This window comes from Leptinotarsa decemlineata, unplaced genomic scaffold (genome assembly GCF_025532065.1).
Source record: "Leptinotarsa decemlineata unplaced genomic scaffold, Ldec_3_MD MMD2_P_RNA_scaffold_12, whole genome shotgun sequence".
NCBI classification, from domain to species: domain Eukaryota; kingdom Metazoa; phylum Arthropoda; class Insecta; order Coleoptera; family Chrysomelidae; genus Leptinotarsa; species Leptinotarsa decemlineata.
The window spans coordinates 14,461,013-14,486,960 of NW_027412526.1; the positions used below are offsets into that span (position 1 = coordinate 14,461,013).

Genomic DNA, 25,948 nt, shown 5'->3' on the forward strand with positions numbered 1-25,948 from the left:
GGTGATCGAAACACGTGTCGAGGTGTTGGAAATAACGATTTGGTGTTGGGAAAAAACTCCAGTAATATTCATTACTACACCAAAAATTCCAAACAGTGCATCATAAGTAAAAATATTCCTATTTGTTATAAAATTTCACTATTGAACTCAATAATTGATGATATCTACTTAACTCTGTAATCAAATTTGTCAACATGCGAGTTTCTTTATTTCATTATAATGTACCACAAAAATACCATTACTTTTTCTGTGAATAGCGAAAGCATGTTTTTTCAGTGTACATTAAGAGGAAATCGTTGAAATCAACCAAACATTTTTCTCCGTGTATATCGAGGTGGTATACACATCACATTCAAGGTTACGAATTTTGATCCATCGAACATCAAAGGCGGCATCAAAGCTTTCGCATCTGTATGTAATCTGTGCTCATGCCAAATACGTGTCAAGACTGCTACGATACGATTAAAAAAAGAACAATAATTATAGCTGAATTCTGAATACAATTGGAAATTTCAACAAAAACGAAAAAGGAGATAATGCGAAAATATTTATTTTATTCAATGAAATAATTACTGGAAATGATTAATATTAGTATCATGAAATCTAACGAGTTCTCAAATTCTTCTTTTTCGAAGTAGAAGGCACACTTTCAGTTGGTATCGGAGTATTTGAAAAGAGAATAGTGCTATCTGAATTCAGTTCCTCAAGGATATACTTATGACCACTGATGACCAAGGGTGTTCTTCTTTATTTTGGCAGACAGGTTTTTCGCTTTTGCAGCTCTTAAATGAACTACCAACTGCTTTCTTATTTGTCGATCTTCGTAGGGTAAATTTCCAACGGACGCTATCCCTGAGTGTTTCAGAAGAGATATATTTGAGAAAATCTCAGACTTTTTTCAGATTAGACAGCAGGTCTACAATTATTGGTTATTTATCAATATTTTTGTTTACAAAACAACGATTTATATCAGAGTTGGTAAAGGATATTTTGAACTTGTCCTAAAATAAGTATATATAGGTAAAAATAATATAGTAAACGTGGAACATATTGTCAATATAGTGTAATAAACTCACTTCAGGTTCATTTATAAGGAACGGAATGAAACGACTTCGTAGAAAAACTTCCTCTATTCAGAATAACTCAAATTGATCTACCTTGTTTCAATTACACGATCCTCGTCGTAATCCTTCCCTATCTCAATGTTACATAATGTTTTAATAACATAAGATCGGCATACATCGAAAAGAGCTGTCCTGGCACGTATTAGGTGTTCTAATTAGAATATTGTTTATTTCTCAATTTGTTATTGTTCCACATTATTTGCTATACCAGTACATCTCCCCCCGATGACGAAAAAAAAAAATTTTAAACAATATTTTTTTTTTTTCATTCAATAAACAATTTTGTCCTATTTTTGTGTATTTCTACCAGCTTATTATCTATTCTAACTACAACATTTGGATCTTTATCTTCTACTATAATATAAGGACCTTTGAAGATAGGATCATACTTATTTGAAGATGTGTTCCTTACTAATATCTTATCACCTATCCTAACATTAACAGGATTAATTTTAATATCTAGTTTTTGTTTTCGTAACGATTTTGATACCATTAAATTATTTCTCGCGTCATTCCAAGCTGTTTGCAATCTAAATTTTAACTGAATTGGGTAATCATCGAAATTATATACAGGGTCGACTTGTGTAGCAATGCTCGATGGTACTCGACTCATTTTGCCGAAAACCAATTCGTATGGACTATACCGCGTTTCCGTATGCACTGTATTATTATATGCAAAACACCAATATGGTATCCATGAGCTCCAGGTGTCTGGATGCTCTGATGCATGTATGCGTAAATAATCACCTAGATTTTTATGTGTGTTTTCCAATGCTCCAATGGTTTCGTGATGATACGCCGTTGAATTCAGCTGTTCGATTTTTAGCAGTTTGCACGACTCTTTGAAGGTCGACGCTAGAAATTCAGTGCCTCTGTCTGTCACAACTTGTTCTGGAATACCAAATCGTAAAATAAAATTTTCTACGAATGATTTCGCGACTGTTACTGCCTCTTTATTTTCTAATGGATACCCTTCTACGAATTTTGTTAACTCACATTGCAACGTCAAAATGTATCGGTTATTTTCCCTGTCTTGGTCTAAAGGGCCCACCAAGTCAAGAAAAACTTTCTGAAACGCTGAGGTAGCCGTTGTGGTTATTTTCATTGGTTGCCGATGCGGTCTTGAGTACTTATATCTCTGACAGTCATCACAACGTTTTACAAAATTTTCGATATCCTTTCGGAGACCAGACCAAAAGTAAAGTTTTCTAATATTGTTATACATGCGATTAATTCCAGCATGCCCTCCCGTTGGTAACATGTGGTAATCGTTCAAAATTAATTGCTGGGTTTCCTTCCTAGTTATGTGTTGCTGAGCTTTTATTATATTTATTTTTATACCTGCCTTTCGAATTTCATTGGGAATTTCCAAAATGTTTTTTAATAACGATGCGCATCTATCTTCTTTTACTATAACTAATTCTGGAATTCCATATTCTTGGCAAATTTCCTTCAGGTCTCTCAACGATGCACCGAATGCAGTCGCTGATCGAGATTCATCCTGATTCATATAAATAGTATTTGCCTTTTCATCATATAATATATTCCCTTTTATTTTACACTCAGAACGTTTTTTTCTTTGAAACTCAACTTTCGACAAAGGATACAACTGAACAAATTCTTTAGGTGGTTTCAATAATTCTACGACACCAGGATGATCAGGCCTGTTATCGAAAGAGATATTGGACTTTTCCCGTGAATTGTTGCCCAATTTCTTCGTTTGTGCCCTTGTCACGACATTCATGACTTGACAGGAATTAACTGACATTTCTTTCAGTTCGTCGGAGTCAATTTTTATACGACTTAATGCATCAGCCGTTACATTATCTTTTCCTTTAACATAACTTATTGTAAAATCATATTCTTCTAGTGTTAACCTAAATTTCGTTAGTCTACTTGAAGGATTCGTCATACCGAAAAGATATAATAATGGTTTATGGTCTGTAAGGATAATGAACTTTTTCCCGTAAAGATAAGGACGAAATTTTTTCACACTCCAACAAATAGCAAGTAATTCTTTCTCTATCACACAATAGTTGACTTCAGCTTTATTCAGCGATCTGCTGGCGAACGCCACCGGCTTATCATCTGAATTTGACAGAACTGCTCCGATAGCCAAATTTGAGGCATCGGTACGTAATTTAAAAACGTTTGATTCCGAAAAATCAGGATATGCGAGAATTGGTGGTTGTACCAGCGCCTGCTTTAGCGTTTCGAATGCTTTTTGACATTCTTCGCTCCAAGCGAATACTACACCCTTTTTTGACAATCTGTTAAGCGGTGCTGCGATATCCGCGAAATTCTGAATGAACTTCCTATAATAGTTCGCAAATGCTACAAACCGTTTAGTTTCATTCGAGTCTTTTGGAACCGGAAATTGCTGTATAACACGTATTTTTTCAAAATCTGGAGATATTCCTTCAGATGAAATCACGTGACCCAGATACAATATCTGTTTTTTCAAGAATTCGCATTTGTAAGGATTTAGTTTTAAATTGACCTGTCTCAATCGCTGCAAAGTTTTTACCAAATTCCGATTATGAACTTCCAAATTATTCCCGAAAACTATCAAATCGTCCAAATAAATGAAACATCTCTCATAATTTAACCCTGACATTGCTATGGTCATCGCTCGAGAGAAAGCACTTGGACTCAGTTTCAACCCCATCGGTAATCTCGTCATTTGATACTGACCTTTATCGGTTGTGAAACTTGTGTAAGCTCTAGATGTTGCATCCAATTCAACCTGATAATAGCCCTGAGATAAGTCAAGATGTGAGAAGTACATCGCTCCGGAGAGTGAGTCTAAAATTTCATCTATGCAAGGTAATGGAAATTTGTCATCCTCAATGCGTTTATTCAACAGACAGTAATCGATAACTATCCTCCATTGTTTATTACCCTTACTATCCTCTTTTTTCGGTACTATTAACAATGGTGCCGACCATTCGGACCTTGTTTCCTCTATAATTCCTTCTGACAGCATGTTGTCAATTTGTTTATTTATTTCCGCTTTCTGCGAATGCGGTAACCGGTATGGTTTTACGTATACCGGAATGGCATCCTTTTTTAAATGTATGGTCTGTTTACAGACATTTGTCACCGTCAGTGGGTCATTTTCAAAGCGAAATACGTCCGCATATTTTGCACAGATTTTATCAATAGCTATTTTTTCCTGCTTATTAAGACCTTTGGTATTTATGGAGTTGAGTAACTTATCTATACGCTCAACTGAAAAGTGTGTGTTTCCAAAAGTATGAACATCAAATTCTGAAATATTTTCAGTTTTGGGCCTAAAATTTTTCAAGTGTACCTCTTTATCCGTAATATTCAGAATTTTAACAGGTATAATGTGGTTGTGAGGCTTTGCGATAATTCCCGCAGTATAAACACCTTCTGAAATTTCTTCTGGTATGATAATACAATCATCTGAGTTATGTACTTGCAAATATTTAATAATTTCGCACCTTGGTGGAATCGTTATATAATTTTCATACTTGGATTGCAGTGGAATCGACAGTTTCCGATTGTTTATATATATAGAGAATGTGCATAATTCGTAGTTTAATATTGCAGAGTGCTTGACAAAGAAATCTGACCCAATAACACCATTCATATCACTACCAAAGTCATTCACCACATGAAATTCGTGACCTATCTTAACGTCAGATAGTTCTAATGTAATATTAGCCGAGCCTTGCGTGAAGACAAAACCCGCTATGCCGTTTATTTTGATTCTATTTGTCGTATCAACAAACTGATTTTTATTTATACATGATGTAAAAATTACGCTTACCGAAGCACCCGTATCCAATAAAAATTTCAACTCACTTTTTCCGTTTTTCATACATACATAATTAAGACCATTCATACTTAAAACCTTATAATCACCTACATTCTCACTGACTCGACCGAAAAAACTGATTAGCTTGCGGGGAAGGGTTGTTTAATTCAGCATCCTGAGCGTTTTCCATAAAAAACCCTCTTCGAGATGGACTGAAAGTTTGGTTGTTGTGATTATTCCAACGCCCTCTAAAATTTCCGCGAAAATGTCCCTGGTTTCGACCCCTAAAATTATTTTTACTATGCAAACTACTTCCTCTGATCTTATTCGATTGTGAGTTATTGAATTGTCCGGTACTGAAATTTGGTCTTCCCCTATTATTCTGCTGAAATCCTCGACTCGTACGGTTGAAATTATTAAGTTTTGAGTTCCCTCGCATGTGAAACACCTGCGAAGAAGAGGTTGCACCTCCCGTACATTCCTCATCTACAGCTCCCGTTATAGCATCTTTCAAAGCGCTATAGTTCCTAGCTTTTATGACAGTTCCCAGATCGTGACTTCGCAGTCCGTTCGCGAAAGCATGAATTGCCAGTTTTTCGTTCGCAACTTTAAGAATTTTCATTGCCTCGACATTTCCATCGGCTTGCGCTATTGTCAAATCGACCAGTAATTCCTCGATTGATTTACCAAATTCATTCACTGATTTATGTTTTTGTTTTGCGTTATGTAATTCAACTGATAAACTTGCGGCAGAATGCTTTGTCAACAAGTGTGTTTTGATGTCTTTAATTAAATCAGTATTAGACGGATATGACGACTCTAATCTCATCTTTGCACTTTGTGACAATCTAGTTTTAAGGACATAGTTTGTTAGTGTTATTTTTCCATTATCGTCTAAAAGACTATCGTATAATTCAATGGCATCTATTAACTGTTTTACAGATTCCTCCGAATTGTCGGTTATAGGCAATAAGCTTGACGCTATTCTGAGATCAAATTTTTCACCCATTATTGTAAAACTTCTAGTAATTTCTGTAATATTAGCTAATCTAGTCTCTAAGGTATTTCGAATATCGACTAATAATTTGTTTGAAGATTCAACATATAACTTAACTTTTTGAATTATATCTGCATCTTTAGGGCCCGCATTGAATTTATTTTTCACTTCATTTAACTCTGATTCAATCCTATTTAATTCTTCAAACTTGCGATTTATAGCTTTTAGATCGACTCGCCTCTCTTTGCTATCTTTATTTAAATTCCTATTAAAAACTTTGAGTTCTTCAAACGAGTATCTAAATAAGTCTATGATGCTCATTTGCTACGCTAAAGACGAAAATAAATCGATATATTGATACACAAACTTATACTAAATAAATACGACCTTGAAATGTCTTTCCATGTGTCATCCAATTTCCACTCTACTTGTTGTTGGTTTTCACTTTGGAATGCGTGAACCACCCATGAAATTCGTTTTCTTCTCACTCCTTACGCCTATACCAACTCCTGACTCCTCGTTATCTCTCTTCTTATCTTCTTTTCTAATGATTTCTGGCACCTCTTTATTAGAAATGCGCCGAGTGCCAAAATGAAACAGGCGAAAGCTACTATGCCTAGTACTTCGGAAACGGAGAACCCATTGCTAGCTGAAACTCCACCACTGTTCCCGGCTTGGCTTATGATTACTTCTTCTTTACTCTCTGTGGATCCCATGTTGGAAGATGTCAAATGCAACTCGTCTCTATTTCTCAGTATCTACCCGTTAATAACATACGTGGTAATCCTGGAATCATCCTGGCAGGATCGCCATGTAATAAACTCACTTCAGGTTCATTTATAAGGAACGGAATGAAACGACTTCGTAGAAAAACTTCCTCTATTCAGAATAACTCAAATTGATCTACCTTGTTTCAATTACATGATCCTCGTCGTAATCCTTCCCTATCTCAATGTTACATAATGTTTTAATAACATAAGATCGGCATACATCGAAAAGAGCTGTCCTGGCACGTATTAGGTGTTCTAATTAGAATATTGTTTATTTCTCAATTTGTTATTGTTCCACATTATTTGCTATACCAGTACAATAGTGTTATCGCTCAATTCTTGACTGGTTGCTTTTTTTAAGGACAAAACACAAGCACTATAGGAAAATCCTTAAAACGCTTTCAGGGCGATGCCTGTGCAAAATTTATGCTACTCTTAAATTTACTTCATTTTGTGTAAGTAATTATTCCATTGATTACTTATGAGATTGAATAATGGAATAAGTTGAGAAATTAGAAATTAATTACTAATGACAGATAACATTTATGTCATATTTCACATATTGCGCCGAAATATTCTCAACGTCCACTTCAACCCACCTCTTCAGATGGGTCGTTGTGAGGTTACCGTGAGCGAAAGTAATGACGTCATGAGTGACGTTTCCGAGGCGAGCACAAAGAAGCCGGTCATTATGTGTCACGGTTATGGAGCATTTCGATCGTTGTGAGTGCTTAGTGGAACGCACGCATGATATACTATGCCACAGTATATGTATCAATCAGCATGGACACTTGGTCATGCCGCGTTCGATGCAGAAAAGTATCTAGGCGCCAAACACACGGCAAAACAGCCTATTTACGACGACAAAAGTCAAAAAAATAAAGTTTTATTTTGAATAAAATTTTAATGCCAAACCGGTCTCAAATATCCTTTATATTCAATACAAGATTAGGTTTTTTTCTAGAAATGCCCTAATCCATGGGGCAGGTAGCCAAACTTCGAGTTCTTTCATCCCTTACTCGGCTCATCAGTTCTGTCTGTGTCGATTTGTTGTGTTTTTGTGAAGTCATAGTGCATTAAGTGGAATATTTTCAATATGGATATTTTACCTTGTGGTAAGTACATTGTAATTTCAATATAATTATGTAGTTATAGAAATATCCTAGTGAAATATTCGAACATATCCGTTGAATGCACTTTTTTTTGTTGTTTTTGTCATTTTTCACAGGTAGTCAGACAGTCGATGGCGCTGTGGCGTTGCCGAAAATAACCAGAAAAGAACTGTTCTTGATACTGAGGAGCGAAAGTTTGTTCAAGTCATCGATATCTAAGTGTAATAAACGATTGTTTGATTACATTGTCGACAAATACAACATTGAGGATTGTCCATCAACAACAGAAAAAGCATTGAGAATTAAAATAAAAGTTTTCATCACGAAGTTGAGGTCTAAATGGGGAGGATGCCACAACATGCAAGAACGATTCTTTGACAAACATGCAAGGTGGTTGAGCGAAGAATTGCAAGTTCCTCAATTTTCGAATATTGAAGCAGTTACACCTAGGAGAAAAAGAATCCAAGGCAGACCATAAAAAAGTTTTGAGGAGTGTTTTCTGCGCACAAAACAACGAAATATTCGAACTTTTGTCGACAATGTATCTCCTGAGCAACTTTCTTATGCTGCCGAATCCAGCTTAGTGAAGACGGGAAGAAGAAAAACTGCGAACGTTATGAAGCTTGCTCTCGAAGCTTCACCAAGGAATTTGAGAAAAATGCAGCATGTGAAAGAAATACCTTCATTACAAAAATACAGCCCGGAAGAAGCTTTGGCACTCATTATTGATACGAATCTTACCAAAGAACATTACATTAATATTCAGAGAGGTGTCAAAACAAGAGGGGCCAATATTTATCCTGCTTACAATACCATTTCAGAAGTAAAAAAAAATGTTACCCAAATAGTATTATAATTTCTGGAAGCGAGGCTGCGATACCTCTTCAAGATCTCTTGGACTTGACAATCCGCCAGTTATTCGAAGTCCAGAGTGAAGTTCTTCGACTGCACCTCCCTACTGAAGTAACGCAGATTGATGTCCATTATAAATGGGGCTTAGACGGGAGTGGATGTCACAGTATTTACAAGCAAAATTTCACAAATGGTCCAAAGTACTCAGATTCCAATATTGTCATTAGTACAATCGTGCCACTAGAAATTTCAGTTGTGCATAGAGAACAAAAGTTTATATTCTGGAAGAACTTCAGTCCATCTTCGACCAAATACTGTCGCCCTATATGTTTCAAGTTAGTAAAAGAAAATAATGAAACCACAAAGCAAATGTATGGATTCATTATGCAGCAAATTCAAAATCTGAAACCAACAGATATCCTGCTGAACGCAGAAAAAAGTATTCAGTTTAAGCATATATCCATATGCACAATGATGGATGGGAAAACCTATTATGTGTTGTATAATGTGTTGACGGACACAGCGTCAACACAGGCTTGTAATATATGTCGAGTCATACCAAGAGATATAAATAACCTTGAGAAAGTGATAGCTAGACCATGCAACATTTCAAGTTTGAAATCTCAATTTTGCACTCATACCTCAGGTGCTACGAATATCTCTTGCACATAGCCTATAAGATGGAATCAAAACAGTGGCAAGCTAGAGGAGATACAGCAAAAAACGCAGTGAAGGAAAGAAAAAACATATCACTGATCTATTTTATGAGAAGATGGATCTAGTTGTAGATCAGCCAAAGCAGGGTGGAGGAAACTCAAATGACGGGAACACCGCGAGAAAATTTTTTGACAATTCCTCTATTGTTGCAGAAATAACAGGTCTGGATGAGAATCTATTGAAGAGATTTGCCAACATATTGAGCACAATATCCAGTTGCCACTATATAAAACTAGACACTTACAAATCTTACTGCAAAACTTTGCGTGCAAAATTACGGGTGGTACAAGATGAGTGCTTCTGTTCACAAGCTGCTTATTCACAGTAGTGACATAATAGCCTGTTTGTCATTACCTGTGGGACAACTTTCAGAAGATGTTTTGAAGCAACCCAAAAAGAATATAAAAACATTCGACTCTCCCATTCCAGGAAAACGTCACGGATAGATACAAACACAGATATCATGCATTGGATGCTGATAAATTCGGATCCAGTAATAACTGCCAAACGTCTTAAGTCTACCAGGACAAAAAGTATTTAATGAAGATGTGTCATCAATGATCACAATTCCAGAATTTTTAACAAATATTCACACGGAGAGTGACCGTGATGATGAGAGTGACGATGATTCATCGGATTCTGATTGAAATTATTGTTTTCATCATTCAATTATCATCATTATTATTGTTTCATATAGGTTAGTTAATTTTTAAGTTTCTAGTTTGATAGATTTGAATGTTTACTGTTCTAGCTAGTTTGTTTTCCTGTCATACATATCTATATGAATCAAAAACTTTTTTTAAACAATATTTGCCTTTTATTCCTATAAAAACTCAATCAACATGAAATTATATCTCACAAGTAATGTTTTATACACACAATTTATGTTTCTGTATTGAAAAATGTTTTTGTCGCCGTAAATCGGCTGTTTTGCCGTGTGTGCGCCATTTTGGGAAGTGACGATAAGAGGGTAGGACTCGCGAAATGGTTTCAGACAAGTTCGCACTCAAACTTTTTTATATCCAAAATGCTCATATAATTTTGATATATCTTACGGAATGAACCCAAATTCAATTGATGTAATAATTCTTATGCAGACATTCTATCTGGTTACATGATTTTTTCAAAAAATGTCAAAACAGCCGAATTATTTCTAAAATCACCAGTAGGAATACAATGGTACAATCAACTGGAATATGAAGGAGAAACTGTCCAGCAATCAACTTTTTGGTATAAACTTTATGATCTACCTCTCTTAAAATAAATGATTTTGTATATTACTAATTAACCTTTCAGTTGAATTGTTTGTTCTATATTATAAGAATTGACGTTCTCCTTGCATCTTAGAATGAACTATTTTTCAACATAAATGTATTTTATATATATATATATATATATATATATATATATATATATATATATATATATATACATAGGTAAGTTCTATCCAAACATCAACTTACTTTTGTTACTCCAATCTTTTTATTCTTTTTTAGTAATACGTTCTTAGAACGTTTTTTACCATCCTGAAATGTCAATATCGTCTAGTTGACCCACTTAGGATCCTTCTAGGTTTCCAGGGTAGCTGGTGATAATTATATAAGGAAAATACGAGAAATACAAATTGTTCATTTTAAAATATTTATTCGTGTCTCCAAATTATTATTCAATTCTTCCTTCTCTTTTTGGCAATATTTTTATGAGATTTGAAATTCCTATTTATATATTTTAATGTATAAAATAATCTTACTCTACTATATAACTTCAAAAGGTGAGACATTGGGAAATTTTCACATGGATGGTTATGATTAAATTGTTCAAACAATGATACAAATCCTGCAATGACATTTGTTCCGACAATAAGATTCTCAAAATTGCTTTGGAAGTTTACTTCCGAAGAGGAAATAAAATAAACAAATTCATTTTTGGGAATCCTAAAGTTACCGAATGTGTCAAGAGTTCCATTTTGAAATGCTCTGAAATAACAGTACATAGATTCATTATTTGATTCACAATTTTTTTGGAACAGCTCACACAAATGTCACAACTATGAATTTTCAGTAATTTATTTATCAAGTATCCGCAAATATATTTCATAACATTTTGCTGGAGCACATCACTGGTTCTATAATACAGCATAAACGTGTCCACCACCTATTAGTTTTTCCATTGTACACAGTTAACATATACGTCCCAACAAGAGAAAAGCCAAGAGCAGAATGCAGAATGAGAAAGTCCCAAAATGACGGACTCATCAACGCGACGGATATGCGCGAACTTCTCCCGCCAAGCGAAGCGAAGTGACATTGCTGATTGTTACATATGCTGTGACTATGTGTTGTGGTTGTGCGATAACCATAACCTTCAAAAGTGATGAAAAATATGTTTAATATAACATAAACCAATGATAACATCTACATCTTGTAATGTGTGGAGCAAAGTATCTTTCCTAATTTCGTGATAATTATGATGAGAATAATCTATTAATGTATTTGTACTGTGAATCTGCAAAAAAGTCATGACTGTTTCTGGAGAAGCTTTTCGAAATACCTTCAAATTTGCTAACAAAGATGTGATTAGATGGTTTCCTGGCCACATGGGAAAAGGCCTGAAACAAATGCAGCAAAAGTTGCGGTCAGTGGACTGCATTATAGAAGTTCACGATGCTAGAATTCCTATATCCGGCCGAAATACAGACTTCAAATACACCATCAGTGGAATAAAACCTCATATATTAGTATTGAATAAAGTTGATTTGATCAATAAATCAATGATTCCTAAAATAGAGGAGACGCTAAAGAATGAATATCAAGACATTGTATTCACAAATTGTAATAATCAGAGATGTCCGGGAGTTAAAAAGCTATTTCCACTAGCCCAGAAACTCATAAACCAATCTGATCGGTACAATCGCTCGAACGAGGAAGATTTTAACATTATGATAATTGGTGTTCCGAATGTTGGAAAGTCTTCGCTCACTAATGCCCTTCGTGTAAAATATTTGGGAAAAGGAAATGCCACATCTGTTGGCTCAAATCCAGGAATAACAAGAAGCGTGTTGCATAGGATTAAGATGTGTGAAAAACCTTTATTCTATATGTTGGACACACCTGGTATCTTAACTCCAAATATAGGTAACATTGAAATTGGTTTGAAGTTGGCTTTATGTGCCACCATTACAGATCACCTTGTGGGCGAAACTATTATGGCAGATTATCTGTTGTATTGGTTGAATAAACATAGTTATTTTGATTATGTTAAGTACTTCAATGCAGATAAGCCGATGGATAATATTTTGGAGCTCCTATCTCACATAAGCAAAATTAATAATAAAACTTTGAAAATACGGAATCATTTGAATGTGTACGTTATCAAACCTGATTTCGATTTGGCTGCTAAAATTATGTTGAAAGCTTTCAGGAATGGGGATTTAGGGAGGGTAGTTCTAGATGAAGACCTTATAGGAGTTTGAATTTGCAAAACAGTAAAACATTGCTCCAATAAATGAACTACTGAAGTATAGAATCACCGATATATTTGTACATATATTAGTTTCAAACACAAAGCAATGGGGAAGAAACCAATGAGCTGTCCGATAAAAAATTATTGTTTTTACTTCGCAACCTTCTTTTAGGCATGTTACTTGACTTTTATAATGTGCTGTATATAGAATGGAATTTTTAAAGCCATTGTAGTTAATAAAGTTGTTTTTGAAAAAGTTTTCAATTTGTTCACTCTGAGATTTTTCTTCAGGCAGTATGTCTTTTTGTCTGAATGTTATTTGGGAAGTAGGCAAGTTATTTCTGCCATTTATGGGTTTTTACAGACATTACCATCCCAAACGATTCTTTCCATCCAATCATAAATTAGCAGCCTACAATTCAATGTTGCACAGAGCATTCTCACTGCCTTTGTCTGCTAACAATCTAGCTAGGGAAATTGATATAACTACACAGATATGTCACAATAATGGTTTTAACGCATATACTATCCAGAAGTTAGTCAGAAAACAAAGTCGTAAATTCACTTACAGATTAATATACCCTCAGGTTAAACAACCAGAAATCAAGAAATGGGAACTCTAACATATTTTGGAAAAAGAACAGAGATAAATGCGGGCCAGGTTATCTGATTTCGTTTTCAATGCCAAAGATAAGGTGGACAAGTTGGAGAAATCTGGAGTTTATAAGCTTAAGTGTCTAGAGTGTAATAGTGTTTATGTGGGACAATGTGGTCGAAATTTATACAAAAACGATATCCTGAACATGAAAGGTCCTTCAGACTAGGAAAAAATGATTTGACGTTTTCAAACAATTCCTTTGCATGCAACCACAAGTTCCCGAATCTAAACGATACGTAAATTTTGCACTATTCAAGGAAGGGTTACAAACTCAATTATTTAGAATCCTTGTGAATTCGAAAGCATAAACATTGTGGGTGCAACCTGTTGAATGATCTCTACCTCTATTATTACCTTCAGGAGTGCTATATAAGGGATAATGTGTAAACCTTTGTAAGTTTTATGTATAAGTTTGAAAATGTCCTTATAGGACGAAACTGCAGTAATGTTAGTTACAAATAAAATTGGTAAAAAAAAAGAAAGTTTCAATTCTCATCATTATAATTTCCTACCACGTAGTAACGGCTACATCCATTAATTTACAAATAAATATATTTTGTTGAGCTTGGAGAAAGGTTGATTGATTTCGACATAATTCGATTAGTTGGATCTATTTATTGAAAGAAATTTTTTATCTTTCATTTGAAGCTTCCTAATGGCAGAGGTTTATATTCAATGGGTATCCGATTATATGAATAGGCAATATGGTAAGTGAAATATCTGTGAAATATAGAAGTTTTATGCTGTGGTATTGTTAAATGTGTCCTGAATCTCGAGTTAAGATGGTGTACGTCAGTTCTAAAGGATATTTTTTCGAAAAGAAAGGGTTTTTTGTTTTAAGGAGTTTTTGAAAAAATGTTGCAGAATGAAATGTTCATCTGAATTCCATATTCAACCAACCCACATCCCCGAACAGATGGGAAATGTGTTCTCGTTTCCTCGTATAGTTCAAAACTTCTCTAGATATAATTATATTTTGGAAATATTTCAAGAATCACTGTCCGAAAATATATCAATATATCCATCACGAGTTGCATCCATAAAAGTTGCAGAATTGGCACAATATCTAACTAATAGATACTTGATTATGATTTAAATAAATACAGTTGGAATATTCTGAAATGGAGACTGAAATATATTGGCTTTATTTTGTCCTTTTTTGTTTCACATTTTCTTATATATTTTTATTTTTCTCAAGTGAAAAATCATGATCTCAATTCACAGAAAGTTGCATTACCGTTATTAACATGTTTACTACTTTAAGTTTTCTGATATCTTGTGAAAAATTCAACTTTTCTTTTTATTTATCCTGTTTATCACTTGAAGTACTTCTATTAGATAAACTCATATTGTTATTAAAATTTTAGTGAACAATAAAGAAAAAGGAAATAAAGAACTCACTCTAAGAGTGAAAACCCATAAATGTCAGAAATATATAGTAATTGTTACCGACTCTTCAATCATATTTTAATTTTGTTTGACTGCAGATATAAACCCTAGCTATGACTATGCTGGTAGTACAGACTAGCTTTTTGTCGCAAATAGGATACTTTGCGTTTTCATGTTTTAAATATCCAAAATATCTATATGAATACTGTCTGAATTAGCACCTGCTTCTTAAAGTTACCTCCTACCAAATATTACCAAACAATGAATTCCATATTTTGCAGAATCGTTTGGAATATGGTAATCTTCCAGCAAGAGTTATTCAAATTAGCATCTTTTAAATTGATGAATTACTTAAAATTATCGTAGTATATCTTTTTATGATTATCTAGTGTCTTCACTTACATAGAAAATATATTTTCTACAATTACTACTATGTAATCTATGTAGATATGTAAATTGGGATGTTTGTATGAATAAGGATTTGTTATTGTCATAACTAAGACATGTGATAGAAATTAAGGAGCTAAAAAAGTCTTGATATCCACCAACAGGTAACAAGATGCTCAAAAGTGAAAACTTGGTATTTTCCATTTTTTTCAAATTTTTCTATAAATATCAATTTTGTGAAAGAACTAAATTAAAAATCAAAACTTTTCAGTCACAGAGAAATCGCAATTAACTTTTTGATAGAGATATCAATTTGTTCCTAGGATATATTTTCAATTTAGGAATTTCCTTCAAATTCAGTAGGTTTCTGTCTGTAGATCTATCCTTCGAAATGAAAAAGTGTGATTATGGAAGTTGCTGCATTATTGTCATATAATAATATATTGTGAAACGGTATTTACCTTAACCAATAGGTATATTATTCACTATGAATTGTCATATAGAGATATTAATTTTTTGACCCAAATTAATGAAGTTCTGATAGGTTCTATATTTTTTCAATATGATCTGAATATTCTTTAATTTATTTTAGAACTCCATATTATTATCTCATAATATTATACAGTATATTTTACATATATTCAAAGTATTCTAATTCTGTGTAATCAAAATTTAAAAATCACGGAAAACTAAATAGTTTGGGGAATACAGTAACATTTATTTTTCACTTCATAATAAACAGTTGCATTACCAATATGAACAATAAAAAATCTAAAACATTTCAAAGGCAAACAATATCCGCGTAAATATCAAAGATATATTGTTTCTGAAAACAAATTGGAAAATCTTGTTTTTCATAATGTTGAAATCGTTTTTTATCGATATTAAATTATCTTCAATTCGAAACTCAATTTGTATCGAAAATTGAAGAAAGAATTTGAAAAATCTATCAAAAACAACAAAACCAAAAAACAACGTATACTACTCCATTTTTCAAGCGATATAAATATAATTGGAAGAATCGTCTTTATCTCTCTCCATATATTCCCTTTCTATCAGTAACTCTATCCGTTTCTTCAGATCGTATGGTTTCACAGGTATGTCAAGAACATTAAACAATTCTGAAATAAGCTCATTGTGACTAATCCTCTTTTTATTCTTGAGGATCCGAACAATTGCTGCATCAATTTGAAATTGTCTATCAGCCAAAACACTTTTCTCGGTTGCTTTTTGCTCTTCCATACTCTCTTTCAACTGAATTTGATTTATTTTCACTCTGAAGAGCTTGTCACTGAACTTATTATTGACACAAAAAGTATCATCATTCTCTATATCTTTTCCTTTTGATTGCTTCATTAGAACTTTGCTTTTTGAACTGGCTAACGAGATAAGGGTTCGTTTTAGTTCCTCCATATCCATATTTGTGAGATCGACTATTTCAGAAAAGGTTAGTTTCTCTGAATTATTGAAAAGTAGTAACACCATGGCTTGGAACAATGAAACTTGCAGTTCTTTGTTACCACTTTCGAAACCTGCTTTTACTAAACAGTGTCCTAGGTTGGGCTGCCAGACCAACTTTCTTCCACTGTGGTTAATTGAATAAAACTTCTGAAACGTCACCTGATAGTTGACCAACTCTGCAGGGATATTGACGTTGTAGCTGGGATAGTTTGGCCAAAAACTACTTGTTAAAACGTTTATGCACAAGTCTGAAGAGAAAGTGGTTGTATGATTCAAATGTTGTTTGAAAGCAGAATTCATCCCTTCGCTTATATTTATATCCTTAAACATACCTTCGATCTTAGATGTAAAGGCAGTCCCGCATTCAGATTTCAGCTTGCCAATCATGCTATCCTCGGCATCCTGACTAGTGGATTTTCCCAAGAGTAACCTTTTTGCCAAGTCCTTTTTATAAAATGCTTCAAATATGTCTTTTCCTTGAATATATCTAAATATGACCATCACTCTGTCCAACAATACTTCCAACTCTTCTTCTGAAATATCTTTTGTTCTCAACTTTAGGTCAATATATTTTGCTAGGAGTTGTGCAGGTTTATTCTGCTTGCTGTTGATGAATTTTATGAAGGAGTTTCTTATGATGTTATTAAAAAGTGGGTCGCCTTTGAAACTGTTTTCAACAATACTGTCCAATTTGAACTTGAACTGTAAGAGATCTTGTATCATAGTTCTCTCGTTATCTGGTCTATTAACAATCCAAGTTCCATATTGTATAATGTACTCAGTGAAATATTCTGAAAGAGTTTTCAATCCTTGAGGAACTTGCCTGACTAAATTGAACAAAATCTCTAGTTCCCCTTCAATTTTACCCCTGCGCAAGTAGTGAAATGCTTTATCTAGTATACTCACCAGATGATCTTTTATTAAATTCCTATATAAAATTTCCAAAACGGACGTGGAAGAATATTTATTCAGATAGTGTTTAGAACTCTCCTGTTCTTGTTGAATTCTTGCCTGGGTGTGTCTCAAATACGTGCGTATATCTATCATGTCAATGAGAATGTTGCCCTCATCAGCATAAAATATGTTGGACATTTTTAAAAATTCGATTTGAAAAACCTCTTCATATATTTGTAACTCAGTCAGCATTTTCAAAATGGACTGCAACAAATTTGAATCAATTTTGTCACCTTTTCGATGCATCTGGATTGAATGTAGAAGTTCAAATGTCAAACCATTTTTAATTGTTGAATTCAAAATAATAATTGATTTGAATAAATTTGTACTTAGTTGATGAACAGTATTGTACTTGTTACTATATTTAGATCTGTCACAGTTGAGGAATATGTTTTTGATTGTTGAAATGTGTTTGCAAAATTCTGTCCACAAAAAATTAATGGACACTAGCAAATTTCTGGTATCTCTCAATAATGAATCTAACTTGTGCAGTAAAACTTCCTCCAAAAGATCTTGCAGTTTTCCATATAACATATTTCTATGTGTATTATGGAGATTCTCAACTATCAAATACAATTCCTGCAAAGATGTTTTTGGAACTTTTGAAGTGAGAATTTTATTCAAACCAAATTCCAATGATTGAATTGCCTTTTCTGCATGCATCTTATCAAAACGTTTCTCAATATTTGTTACACACAGTACTTTTCTTGCAACTGCCATCAGTTTCAAAACTTATATTTTTTAATTGTCATTATTTTATTTAAAATATCAAGTAATCTGGTTTACAAAAGCCCTGCACATGATTGATTGACCATTTATCAACGCCTTCTTCGACATAATTCGAATTATTAACCTCTTTTAAGCAAGTAAGTATTAGTTGATCAAATCGAGTTTTTGGTTTTGAACTTTCAATGGACTTCTAATACAAATTTAAATCAATTGTTTCCCATTCTTCCTGCTCTTGTCATACATTCTCTGTGAATTATGTCATACAAATCACATTCTTGAAAAAAACTAGGTCGGAAATTTACCAATCCATCAAAATCATTTTAAATAATTATTTGATGGATTTATGTGACCCCTATTATGTTTTTGTCGACATATAGACAAAGTACACTTTGAATTGAACCATATATTTGCATATATTCCAAGAAGCAAGACACAAACTACTAGAGTAAGTGGTTTGTGAAGCAAGAAGTTGATAGTTGATAGATTATTGGTTGACAACTAACGTTTATCAATCTGTGCACAAACCACTTTAGTTAGTGAATCTGTGGGAACAAGATGCCTGGGGGGTTTCTAGGCATCTTATGTGGGAATAGAGCAAGAATTTAAGTATTACTTAATTAATGCACATTTGTGCATTAATAATTCCGCAGCTTTATTTTGTACATCCTTACAACATACTTGATGAAAAAATTTCAGAACTTTATAAACTAGAACGATCAAAATAAAGCAGAAACTGACAACTGACGTAAGGTAATGTCAAACTGCTCGGAGTATGTCTTATGTCTTATTATTACTCTGAGTCAAATTCCGTTTCAAAACCGACCTCACGCTAGTTTTGAATTATGATAAATACGTTTCAAATCATAGTTGATGTGACGTCATCGTTTCAACGCCAGAATGGATGCATTTGAATCACAGACGAATACGTGAGCGCCAGAATTCGCATCATATTAGTGGGGTAGGATATTTCTGCACGGGACATCCAACTTCAAATTTTTTAAGTATAATAACGTATAATATCGAATTTCATTTTAGATTATTATAAAATACCTACCTATATAAGTTTCCGAAACGTTTACCTCAAATTATATTATAGGGTTATAGAAAAATTCTTAATGATCAACAAAACTTCAAAATTATGAAATAACTTCAAAATAAGAGCAACATTTCCGAGGGCGTCATTCTTCAGATGACGTATTTGCATTTCAGATGCAGAGAAGACCCTGAGAATAAACATCTAAATCCAAAGTATTGTTACGTTTTTTCCCGTGGGTTCACCAATAATTGACTAAACTGAATAATCAAGCTCAACTTTATTTCCTTTCAAATACAACAAACACTTCAACTAAAAATTCAACTATTATTTTGATGTCTATCGCCTTACTAGATCATTTCGCTTACCGCACTGTTACATCTACTTCACTGTGTATTTGACTGACTGAATACGCTTGCAACCAGCGTTTAAATATCGCAATGGAACATCGTAGAATTTCGCCGAAGTTCTATTGACATCGGTAGCATGTTTCTTGCTCCTTCTCGAGCAGCGGTAACATTGGATATTCCCACGCTCTCAGCTACGTCACGTTTGGTTACCAGTGGCGGCCGGCGTTATTTCCTTTCGGGCATGATTTACAACACTACCCCCTTCCCTGAGGTTGTTTGCCTCGAACAGCATTCCAAGAAGAGACATTTCAACGTTTGTTTGAAGGTGATTGACAATGTTTCGTGATGAATTTCACTAGTTCGGACTTCCATTGTCTACTATATAAAATGATTTGAAATCCCTGAAACAAGTGAAAAAGAATAATTAAAAAAGAATAGTTGAAAATAACAATTATATTAAGCAACAATAAACCTGAAATGAAGTGATAGTGAAATAACCTACAAGTAAAAATATAATAATTGAATAAATAAAAATTAAAGGAATGAAAAAAGGAGAAAATAATAAAAAATAAAAAGTATAGAGATTCCAAGTCACGTTAGTTCACGACGTTTCGATTGTTTGGTATCTACAATCGTCTTCGGGTCTTCAGGTTTATTGTTGCTTAATATAATTGTTATTTTCAACTATTCTTTTTTAATTATTCTTTTTCACTTGTTTCAGGGATTTCAAATCATTTTATATAGTAGACAATGGAAGTCCGAACTAGTGAAAAGAGACATTTCGACCCATATATAATGACTCGGCCTATCTATGTGGACAACTTTAGGCTTGCTTCTGGGTGACAATTGGATTCTGTACACCAGATCGTTTATCTTCTTGGTTACCAAGTAAGGTCTTTGCCATGGTCTTTGCAACTTGGGACACAAACCTTACCGACGTTGGGGTTGGTAGAGCCACACTGCATCGCCCTCCTTGAAGCCCACTGGCAGCGACTTTTTGTCGAGTCTTATATCCATCCTGTCGCTGGAAAGCTGTAATTTGGTCCTGGCAAATTCGTGTACAAGTTCCAGTTTCTCCTTCAGGTCATTCACATACTCTGAAAGAGGTACCTCTTGAGATTCTTCGAAGGGACTGCCATACAATACATCTATCGGAAGCTTCAGTTCCCTACCAGTTAACAGCATGGATGGTGTATGACATGTCGCGTCATGTTGGGAGCTCCCGTATGCCAACAGAAAAAGAGGGGCCATTTCATTCCAGTCTCTTTGGTTTTCGGAGACAAACATCGAGAGGTAGTTATTGATGATGCGATTATGCCTCTCGACCATTCCAACGGATTGTGAGTGAAAGAGAAGTTGTTCTTGTCTTCTTAATTCCCAACAGAGTAATCATTTCCTTCCATAAATCTGATTCGAAGTTGCGGCCCTGATCCGAGTGTAATTATTTGGGTACTTCGTGTCTGGCAATTACGTTCTGCAACAGGGTTTCTGGTAGCCTCTTGGTTGGGTGAGGCTACTACTTCAGATCATTTGGAAAAGTAGTCCATGATAACCATAAAGTACTTGTTACCGGATGTGCTCATAGTGAGTGGTCCCAAAATGTTGACTGCGATTCTCTCGAAAGTGCACCCACTGAGGTACTGCTTCAACTTTCCTCTTTGCCATGTCTTCAGACCCTTTCTCAAAGAGCACAGGTCACAGCGCTTACACCACTCTTCCACGTCTCGACGGCAATTGACCCAATAGTATCTCTCATGCACTTTCGCTAGAGTTCTATTTACTCCGAAATGCCCTCCAGTGCGACCCTCGTGAAGCTGTTTGTGGTTACTCGAGATACACGTCTTAGGAAGGATCATCTCGAATTCTCATGGAGTCCCATTGGAGTCAGTAACCCTTTTCCTGCTGGCTGTGCTTGGAAACCTCCTGCCATTCCGGCCTCACTCCTTTGTCAATCTATTCTCGAACAGTTTTCAAGACGGGATCCTCCTTCTACGCTACGATGATGTCTTGCCTCGTCAGGAAGGTAGTGTCACCCTCAAAGGCTGTTAATGACCTTATCACACCTTGATCAGGTGATTCCTCAAATTGGCTGTCCGTATTCCTGGACAAGGGACCCTTACAGGTTACTACCCTACGGGTCAGAGGGAACCCGAAGCGACGGGAGGTAGGTGAGCTTATCTCCTTATCAGAGTTGTCCATAAAGGAGTTTCTGCCCGCTACCTTATCATGTCTGGTGGGAAGTTCTTCTTCTGGCAGCTGGGTATCATTGTCCTCCTGGAGTTGGCAAAATTTGCATTCAGATGTCAGGCATGGTCTCCTTGAGAGGCTATCTGCGTTTCCGTGACTCTTTCCTTTCCGATGTGGAATTTCAAAATCGTAAGTTTGTAACTTTTCGATCCACCTAGCTATTTGCCCTTCTGGTGTTCTGAAGTCCAAGAGCCATCGAAGTGCTGAGTGGTCTGACCCGATCAAAAATTTACGGCCAAATAAAAAGGAGTAGTAGTGATCCACCGCTTTGACTACTGCAAGTAGTTATTTTCTAGTAACGCAGTAATTTCTTTCGGACGTTCCCAGGCACTTACTGAAATAGCTGATGACGACTTCTTCTTCCTCTTGTACTTGGGAAAGTACTGCTCCTATTCCATGTTGGGATGCATCCGTGTCCAGTATAAACAAGCCCTCCTTTGGGTATGCCAGGATGCCCTAGTCAAATATCTCTTCAGAGCAGTCTGGAGATCAAACGAAAGGTGTTTGTTCTCTTATCAGTTAAGCTATGCAGCGGTCTGGCGATTTTTCCAAAGTCCTTCACGAAAAGCGGTAATAGGTACAGAATCCAAGGAAGCTTCTTACGTCGTGCTTGCTTTTCGGTATTGGTCATTCTTGCACTGCCTTGATTTTTTCCGGACCTGTTTCAACTCCTTTTGATGATACAACGTGTCCCAAGAAATTCACCTTTTCTTGGAAGAGGCAGCACTTCTTGGGATTGATCTGCAAATAAGCATTCCGTAGCCTCGTGAAAACACTCCTCAAATTTGACAGATGTTCGTCAAAACTTTTTCCGGTGACTATGATGTCATCAAGATAGACCAGGCATATTTTCCAGGTAAGTCTTCTTAACACCAACTCCATCAAGCGTTCAAATGTTGCGAGTGCGTTGCATAACCCGAATGGCATAAACTTAAACTGGTATAATCCATTGCTGGTACAAAAGTCAGTCTTCTCTTTATCCTTGGGCCGAACTGCCACCTGCCAATATCCACTTTTCAGATCTAATGTTGAGAACCATCTGCCTTCGGTCAAGATATTCAGGGTGTCATCTATTCTAGAAAGAGGGTAACTGTCCTTTCCGGTGACATCATTAGCATCTTGTAGTCTACGCAAAATCTCTTCGATCCATCTTTCTTAGTCACTAACACAACTGTTGACGACCAGGGGCTGTGTGGTTCCTCGATTACTCCTTCCTCCAACATGTCCTTAACAAAGGATGCAGCTTTGTCTTGCTTTGCGAAAGGAATACTTCTCGGTGGTTGACGTATGGGCTTGGCATCGCCAGTATCGATGCGATGTTGAACTAGATCTGTTCGACCAATGATTTTGCCCTCCACAAATATATTGTTTTTTTCCTCGACGAATCGGGTGGCCTTGCACAGTTCTTCTTCAGACAGATGGCTTCACGTCTTCTTGAAAGAGTCTATGAATTCCTTTGCGGGTTGTTGAGCACTCTGTAAAGGTGCAATTTTCACGATCGGTTCGCAGATGCCTATTACTTGCCCTTTCTTGAGAGTCACCTTGTTATTATTAGGGTTGACTATTCTTACTGGAATGGTCTGATTGTTACCATTCACGAGGGATCTGGCCACGATAATTCGTGATTTAGGGCCATTGGATTGCTCTATCAATGCTGTACTCAAGCCGCCAGGTCCAGCAATTTCCTCTTGAATAATTTTCTCGGTGTTAGGAGGAATTCTGGAATTTTCCAGTACAAGCACCTTGACGCTGTCATAAGGGTGAGAGGGCACGTCGAGCAAAATTTCCTCATTTCTGACTTTCAGCAGTTTGTTCCTTATGTCCACCACGAATCCGTAGGGGGAAATGATGTTTAGTCCCAGAATGAACTCGTCGACGATGTTGACCACTAACACTTTAGTTTCTATTTCGCAATTTCATACAGCTGCACTCAAAATTGAGTGCACCTCACCAAGTGAGTAAACTTTGCTGGAAATCTATCAATTTTTAGTTTTTATTTTATTTTAGTCGTTCAATTTTCAATTTTTCACTCAATTTTTATTTTATTGTAATTTTATTTCAAAAGTTTTGCCTAATATAATTGTTATTTTCAGCTATTCTTTTTTATTTTTCAATTTTAATTTCCGAACTAATAAAATTCACCATGAAACATTGTCCACCACCTTCAAAGAAACATTGGTCACCATGTTGTGATGATTACACAAAATAATTTCCTTATATATGCTCCATCTCTACTTAAACAAATCAAATTGTGATCATATTTGATGGATTTTAACTTTTGGCACAGCAATAATCTTGCCAGTTGACCATTGACCATATTTCTCACAATCATACTAATAGCTACGTGTAAAATCTAACAACACTTACAGGACACTTTTTAGATGACTTTATCCATGGTTGGTACTTTTATTACAATTGGGATTAGATTAACAGAGAAGAGTAGAAGAACACTCTGTTGTACTTTTCGATATACAAACAAACCAAAACCTCTATTCGCAACTTTAACACAACGCGAATTGTCATATCCAAAAAAAAAGTTTTTAATGAGGAAGAGTACAATCTAGACATACGTACCAAATTCGTAACGAGAATTGTATAAGTGAGGCTGTTGAAATATTGAAGTATGATTTATTTATTCATGATGATAATTAAACAATTTTCACAAACATTTTATTTATTTCTAGAGGCGTTTCGCTAACACCGTAGCTCCCCCGGTAGAAATGAATTCATTTCTACCAATTTTTCAAGTAATATTCGATGTTTGATTTTCGATTGTAAAATTATTAAGGGCAAATGCTCTTTGAATATGCACCAGTCCTCTACTGCCAAAATAGTTCAGTTTCAAATGTGCCAGTAGCACTGGGTGTTTTCCGGCGTTCAATCATATTCGAGCATGTATTCAAAAACAATTCGTAGTTACGTCATTAATAATAAGATTGACCATACTAGAATGATTCAGTTTATGTCAGCTGTCAAATTCAATAATAAAAACAAACTTCTCAATTTTCTCTAACGGAGAATTACAGACGAATGCGTTTTAAAAATAATGAGCGCCAAAAAACGCCTACTATTAGCGATGTCATTGGTACCAATTCGAAATAACACATTATAGCGAATGATTAGATTTCATAAGGTTACGAGTAGTAATCGGGTTTTATATTTAATTTTTGGCAAGCCCGATCTCTGTAATAACTCTCAATATCATTAAACAAAATAATGCCAGGATGTTTACCTTATCGTGAGTCTGATCACCCGGTAATTACCCGAAATAAATTTTAGAAAATTACCAGGAAGATACTCTAATTACCCACGATCCTGGTCATTGGCAACATGGCAACACTGAGATCGGACGTCAAGTCGAATGCATGTACAAATGCTATCTTCGTTTATTGTGATTATTGATCTACTGGCAGTGCTGCCGATTTCGAAGTTGCTCTACCATTTTTAACAATTTTTTTTCCGCAAAAAACCAAAGGCGAGTGGATATAACTCACATTCGGGGAATCATTTTCTGATTGGTTAATTCAAAATACATTCAATTACCATGGGTCAACTAGAAAGGCTCATTGAAAGATCGCTGAATTAACTTGACACACCTGCTTGGCTCAGTTCTCGCATGTAAAATTAAAAAATTTTGAATCCAATTTCGGAATCAATGAATAGTGTTGCGAATCCAATACATATCAGAAGATGAATATTTTTTATTTTTTCATCATGAATAACGATGAAATTGGAAGCTTTGGTGTGAAAGTTGAATAACTTTTTTCGAGATTGCCCTAACACCAAACTGATATTTTTGCACTCGACGCGCGTTTCGCCAACAAAGTTAGCATCCTCAGGAGAAGGAATTGATCTCGAAAAAAGTTATTCATAAGTTCCATTGTCTTTATTGTTGAAGTTCAATGTATACATCAGAACTAGC

General features: G+C 35.1%; 2 protein-coding genes across 2 annotated transcripts; one reads left to right on the top strand and one right to left on the bottom strand.

Moving 5' to 3' along the window:
- The first annotated feature begins 11,647 nt into the window (after nucleotides 1-11,647).
- Nucleotides 11,648-13,077, top strand: LOC111508601 (mitochondrial GTPase 1). The gene has a single exon (XM_023164161.2). It carries the CDS (start codon nucleotides 11,875-11,877, stop codon nucleotides 12,826-12,828), a length of 954 nt encoding a protein of 317 aa, XP_023019929.1. The 5' UTR covers nucleotides 11,648-11,874; the 3' UTR covers nucleotides 12,829-13,077.
- Nucleotides 13,078-15,949: 2,872 nt separating this feature from the next.
- On the bottom strand, nucleotides 15,950-17,756 carry LOC111508600 (cullin-4A). Its single transcript, XM_074174563.1, has 2 exons — nucleotides 17,620-17,756; nucleotides 15,950-17,504 (listed from the first exon to the last, which is right to left on the bottom strand). The coding sequence occupies exon 2, from the start codon at nucleotides 17,434-17,436 to the stop codon at nucleotides 16,246-16,248; it is 1,191 nt and encodes a 396-aa protein (XP_074030664.1). The 5' UTR covers nucleotides 17,437-17,504; nucleotides 17,620-17,756; the 3' UTR covers nucleotides 15,950-16,245.
- Nucleotides 17,757-25,948: the final 8,192 nt, after the last annotated feature.

What these genes read in the sequence shown, in the direction of transcription:
- LOC111508601 (XM_023164161.2), top strand. Translation starts at nt 11,875, where the DNA reads ATGACTGTTTCTGGAGAAGCTTTTCGAAATACCTTCAAATTTGCTAAC.
- LOC111508600 (XM_074174563.1), bottom strand. Translation starts at nt 17,436, where the DNA reads ATGATACAAGATCTCTTACAGTTCAAGTTCAAATTGGACAGTATTGTT.